Source organism: Lolium rigidum, chromosome 2, assembly GCF_022539505.1.
Source record: "Lolium rigidum isolate FL_2022 chromosome 2, APGP_CSIRO_Lrig_0.1, whole genome shotgun sequence".
In the NCBI taxonomy this organism is placed as follows: domain Eukaryota; kingdom Viridiplantae; phylum Streptophyta; class Magnoliopsida; order Poales; family Poaceae; genus Lolium; species Lolium rigidum.
The window spans coordinates 10,859,879-10,865,878 of NC_061509.1; the positions used below are offsets into that span (position 1 = coordinate 10,859,879).

The 6,000-nt window shown below is 46.5% G+C and overlaps 1 protein-coding gene across 1 annotated transcript; it reads right to left on the minus strand.

Moving 5' to 3' along the window:
* Window positions 1-745: 745 nt before the first annotated feature.
* On the minus strand, window positions 746-5,795 carry LOC124689204 (putative laccase-9). Its single transcript, XM_047222765.1, has 5 exons — window positions 5,698-5,795; window positions 2,631-2,783; window positions 2,210-2,454; window positions 1,028-2,122; window positions 746-876 (listed from the first exon to the last, which is right to left on the minus strand). Exons 1-5 carry the CDS (start codon window positions 5,793-5,795, stop codon window positions 746-748), a joined length of 1,722 nt encoding a protein of 573 aa, XP_047078721.1.
* Window positions 5,796-6,000: the final 205 nt, after the last annotated feature.

Genomic DNA, 6,000 nt, shown 5'->3' on the forward strand with positions numbered 1-6,000 from the left:
GAGCCGGCGGCGTCCGGGGAGCGGTGGCCGCAGGGGCGGCGGCTGGGAGACGGCGGCCGGGACGAGCGGCAACGACGGCCGTACGGACCTAGAGGACCAATTTTTGCTCTGATACCATGTTAGGGCAATATGCTGGTTGTATTACCAGAGACCAAAGGCCACAATATATAGTACATGTACAGATGCAAATATGCAGAAAACTCACTAATATATGGAGAAACTACAATATACAGATATATACTCTAACAAGCACGACCACACGACCATGCAGATAGGGATTCAAGAATCAGAGCCGGAGCGGCAGCGGGCGTTAATAACTGAAAAATTTATTTTCTATTTTGCCACTCTATCTTTTGTCCTCTTTTACTTATCCTCCGTATTTTATTTTCTGCCCTTGTTTTGGGTATGCCGTGTATGAATGTTCTATACTAGTGGGTGCAGGTGAACAACACATCTTAAACCGTATTTTACCTTGAAAAACATGCATTTGCACAAGACACAATGATTATATCAAAGTACAACTTGGCTACATTATTTAGAGATTGAATAACAACTAGTAAGTTGAAGAATTTTACATCACAAAATGAACAATGTTCTTTCTTTCACCAAAAAGAAACAAAAAGAATACGAGTAAGTACAAGTATCTCAACGCACCCGTTGATTAATCAATGACCAACCGAATAAAACAATTAATAAAATGTTCTAAATCGTAAGATGGGGTCACAACATAGAAACCAAACGGTAATTAACACCTAGGCATGCCTGGAGGACGACGCATCATTTTAGATTGCAGAGCTTTGCCATCCTTCACGATGAACACAGTGTCCATTCCCCACTCCGAATGGCGCTCAAAGTGACAATGCATAAACCACACACCTATCAAACAAAGTAACGACAAAGTTACTAAACATTTCCATGTAACTCAGCTTAAAAAATAAAGCAAGAACGCAATTAGAAGCGCATTGCATTTCTAAAAATGCTTATATTTTGGAACAGGTAATACTGCCAAAAGCTAAAAATAACTCACCAGGATTTGCTGCTCGGAAGCGAATTGCAGCCCAACCAGCCTTCGGCACAGTAACGGTGTTCTGGAACGGCGGGTCGATCAAGTTATATGCAGCTGGGTCCATGGTCTCGTTGAAGTTTCCGACCCCCCTCCCTACAACATAGAAGGCAAACCCATGCAGGTGCATGGGGTGGTTCTCCGCGCCGAGGATGGCAGTGTCCTGAAACACCACCTCGACGACAGTGCCATACTCCAAAACCTTCACCTTGGTGCCACGCTTCGTGAACCAGCGTTCTGTGGGAAGGTTAGAGATATCGTCGGTGAAGTTGAAGGCGAATGGAGGCTTGTTGGGGAAGTCCGCCTCGTATACACCCCGGACAGCACCATAGTAGGCGTCGAGGATATCGACGGAGGGGAGGTGGAAACTGATGTTGTTGAGGCTCGCCGCGAGGCGGTGGCGCTCTGGTCCCTCACATGTTCTGTTGCCCATTTCGCAGGGGACCACGTTCACGGCGAGGGTGATAAGCATGTGCTCATCGACGTGTGTTGGCACGTCCACCGGGTGTTCGTTGCTGCCTAGGGACCGCAGCAGCGCCGTGTACTCTAGCGATGCATTGAGATTGTTGATGGCCGGAAGGTTACGAAAGTCTGGCGTCCCAGCCCGCGCATCTGCGTACTCCAAGATGGCCGTGGCGGTGCTGTTGTTGAATCCGATATTAGTGTTCGACGCGAACGTCCGGGCCACCATATAGTACCTGCCATTGGATGAACCATCTGTGCTGCGGTCAGCCTCGAGGAGCGCATCCACAGTCTGTCCCGGCGAGATGAATATGTGATCGACGGTGAACGGCTTGGTGTAGCGGGCATCGGTGCCAACCACGGTGAGGCGATGCCCTGCGACGCCAAAGAAGAGATCGTTGGCGAGCCCCGCGTTGATTATTCGGAGCAAGTATGTCTTGCCGCTCTTCACAGATGCCTTGAAGGTACCCTCCCGTGAACAGGGGAAGAGGTCTCCTGGTTGGCCGTTGATGGTGTTAGCATCTGAAATACTGACCTCGCCGCCAGTCCTCCTAGCCTCCTCAAGCAGCAAGTTGACGTCGGCATTCCACCATTCACCTGCGAATCATAATTAATTACTTGCACTGATTAGTACAACATGTTGCATGATAGTAAGTAAAACATAGATAAGTGTAAGATCCATACTAAGGATGACAGGTATCTCCTTGTGCGGCTTCTTGAAAGGGAAGGTGGTGCCGAGCTTGGGGTGGATGACGATGGCGCCATGGATGGTGGTGCGGTCATAGTCGCTGTGTGCATGCCACCAGAGCGTACCCTCTTCCTCGGATAGAATGATTGTGTAGGTGAGGTTGGCGCCGGGCTGGATGGGACACTGCGTTATGTACTCCGGCCCGTCGTACCACGGATTCCGAGGTTGGTCCACGCCATGCCTGCGTATACATGCCATATGAATGTTATTTGATCGGTAATTAGCTAGGTGAAAATAGTTTATTGGTATGTTTACACAACCATACCGTGCATCACTTTGACGCATAGGTAAGGGGTTTTAATCTCTTTTTCGAAAATAAAAAAGTAGAGCGAGCACGGTTCAGATCATCAAACTTACCAGTGGATTGTAATGTTTTTATTGCCTTGGTTGTAGACGTTGACGACGACTACATCGCCCTTACGCGCGAAGATGGTGGGGCCGGGGAACTGGCCGTTCACGGTTAGGATGGCCTTCTCGTGGCAGAGCCTCGTGTAGTTAGCCTCCTTAATCTGCAGAATATCACGACATATATACGTATGTCAAGCATTAGATTTCATGATTTCGTATGGTTATAAGTTTGAAAATAAATAAGCATGAAAGAATTCGCGAAAATATCCACACAAAAAAAGAGAGCGTTGCATATCGACTTACAAAGACACTACAGGAATGGGGCTATATGCCGAGGGCCGGTAACCCTCGGCGTAGCATGCTTTGGCCCTCGGCGTAGGCTATGCCGAGGGCCCTCGGCATAGCTCCTCGGCGTGTAAGTCCCTCGGCAAAGCCACTATCGCCGTCGGCGTAGCCCGGCCCTCGGCGTAGCACGCTACGCCGACGGCAAAACCCTCGGCATAGACTTTAAAAAAAATTCAAATTTCCCGTTTCCAAAAAAATTCAAAAAAAAAATTCGAAAAAAAAATTATTTTTTTCTATATGCCGACGGCAAAACCCTAGGCATAGACATTTAAATTTTTTAAAATTTTAATTTCTTTTACACAATTTTTTTCTTTTTTTCTTTTTTTTCATCTTTCACCCAATACACTTTTAACTCTAACTACACTTAATCTTATGTCAAATTACAATCATGGTTAAACTTCCCAGTCGGTCACCCATCCTCACACTACTCCAGCCTCAGCACGCTTAACTTCTTGGTTCCATTCGGATGAGCTTCCATTATAGAATTGACACTTTTAACTCTAACTACACTTAATCTTATGTCAAATTACAATCATGGTTAAACTTCCCAGTCGGTCACCCATCCTCACACTACTCCAGCCTCAGCACGCTTAACTTCTTGGTTCCATTCGGATGAGCTTCCATTATAGAATTGACACCTCTTGCCGATAATAATAGCATATCAACCCTATTAACCCTTGAACCGTGATGCACACTTCTTTATTTTCGAATCACAAACAATTACTTAAGTAGACAACAATGAATATATATAAGTAATAATAATATTGAATTCAAATAAAAATAAAATGATTTTATTTTTTGGTCTTTTTTCTATTTAATATTGAATAATTAATATCTTTAAATCGGAAAATCAAAATTCCACAAATAATATGTCTAAATCGATCAGAAAAATGAGAGGAATCTAAATATAACATACATATCATCATTTGAACCTAAAAATTAGAGGAATCCAAATATGACGCCCAATTTGCCATGTGGCCAAAACAGCCCCCTCGCGAGATGCGAAATAGCCGTATCGGGCGGGCTGGTGGACCGTTCGCCAACACGCTAAACGGACAAAAATTAGCACATAAAGTGATGTGCTATAGACATAAAAACATTTTTTGCGGAATTTATTGAGCGATGGAAAGTGTACCCCTAGTTCAAATCCGGTCAGTTTCCAGCGGATTCGGCGGGACACCGCAGGAAGCCACATGGATTCCCAGATAGCTAGCGCGCACATATGGCATGTGATATGTGGTGCGAAGGCGGTGTCCTACCACTACACGGAGGTCTCACGCAATACTAAAATGCGCCTCATGTAGCTGCTTCACAAAATAAACCCGTTTTGGCACCCCGAAAATGAAAAAACCATCGCCCATGGGTCGGATTGGAAATCCGCTCCCGGGGCCTTGCTTCCCATCCCAGGGACCACGCACCTGCCAAATATGGCCTCGTTCCGACAAACTATGCGGTGTCACGGGCCGGTTCCTACTCATTTGCCCTAAAAGCCATAGAACTCCGGACGTGATAGCCCTGTTTGTGAAGGATTTTCCAAAATAATTGCCGTATCCTAATTCCGACTTTTGGAGTGGTTACTAGGACACATAAAATGAAGCCATGCTGCTCCGTGGGATTTTCTGACTTCGTTTAAATTGCCATTTGGCCAAAACGGCCCCCACGGAGATGCTGTATGCCCGTACCGGGCGCGCTGGTGCGCCCGTTTACCATCGCGCTAAACGGAAAAAATTAGCACATAAAGTGATATGTCATAGACCTAAAAACATTTTTTGCGGAATTTATTGAGCGACGGAAAGTGTAGCCCTAGTTCAAATCCGGTCACTTTCCAGCGGATTCGGCGGGACACCGCAGGAAGCCGCATGGATTCCCATATAGCTAGCGCGCACATATGGCATGTGATATGTGGTGCGAAGGCGGTGTCCTACCACTACGCAGAGGTCTCGCGCAATACTAAAATGCGCCTCATGTAGTTCCTTCACAAAAAAACTCGTTTTGGCATCCCGAAAATGAAAAAACCATCGCCCATGGGTCGGATTGGAAATCCGCTCCCGGGGCCTTGCTTCCCATCCCAGGTACCACGCACGTGCCAAATATTGCCTCGTTCCGACAAACTATGTGGTGTCACGGCCCGTTTCCTACTCATTTGCCCTAAAAGCCATAGAACTCCGGACTTGATAGCCCTGTTCGTGAAGGGTTTTCTAAAATAATTGCCGTATCCCAATTCCATCTTTTGGAGTGGTTACTAGGACACATAAAATGATGCCATGCAGCTCCGCGAGATTTTCTGACTTCGTTTAAATTGCCATCTGGCTAAAACGGGAACCTGAGAACATATAATAAAGTGATTGAAATTTTTCTATGTTAACATGTTATTGTACATGATTCAAATATGCATGATTTTGACATAAACTGATAGAGAATGTTTTTCTGAACATTTTGATAGCTCATACGCATTTTTCTGACATCATATGAATTAGTTATGATTTTTACAAAATTAGACAAATTTGAAAAATGGCCTACGCCGAGGGTGGCCGTCGGCGTAGCCCTGTCTACGCCTAGGGCCAAAGATATGCCGAGGGCTGCCCTCGGCGTAGAGGTCGCTACGCCGACGGTCACGTTTCGCCGAGGGTTGAAAGGGCATGCTGGCCTAGCCGGGCCATACGCCGACGGCCCCGACTTTTGGCCGTCGGCGTATAGCCTGGCCCTCGGCATAGTCTCCCATTCCTGTAGTGAGAAATCGTAGTGGTGATTCTTGGCGCCATCAGCGGGGCCAACTACTACAGCTCCAAGTGTTAGCACCACACCAAGTAGCCAAATCACCACCCCCATCGCCGCAAGAGCTCCTCACACACTATCGAATGTGATCAAGTGTTTAGGATCAAGGAGAGCTACGTGCGTGTGCTAGCTGCTGTTCGGACAAACTTGAAATGTGATTGGGATGTGTGTTTGTGTGATGGCCATTTGGAGGCAGCTGCACGTCCAGTACTTATAGGAGTGAGAAAGAGATCGACCGAGAGATAGCTAGCTTTCAAGC

Coding starts and splice junctions, on each gene's coding strand:
- LOC124689204 (XM_047222765.1), bottom strand. CDS start 5,795: ATGGGGGTGGTGATTTGGCTACTTGGTGTGGTGCTAACACTTGGAGCT. Junction 2,784..5,697: donor AATCACCACTACGATTTCTC/ACTACAGGAATG, acceptor TGATATTCTGCA/GATTAAGGAGGCTAACTACA. Junction 877..1,027: donor CTTCCGAGCAGCAAATCCTG/GTGAGTTATTTT, acceptor TTTGTTTGATAG/GTGTGTGGTTTATGCATTGT.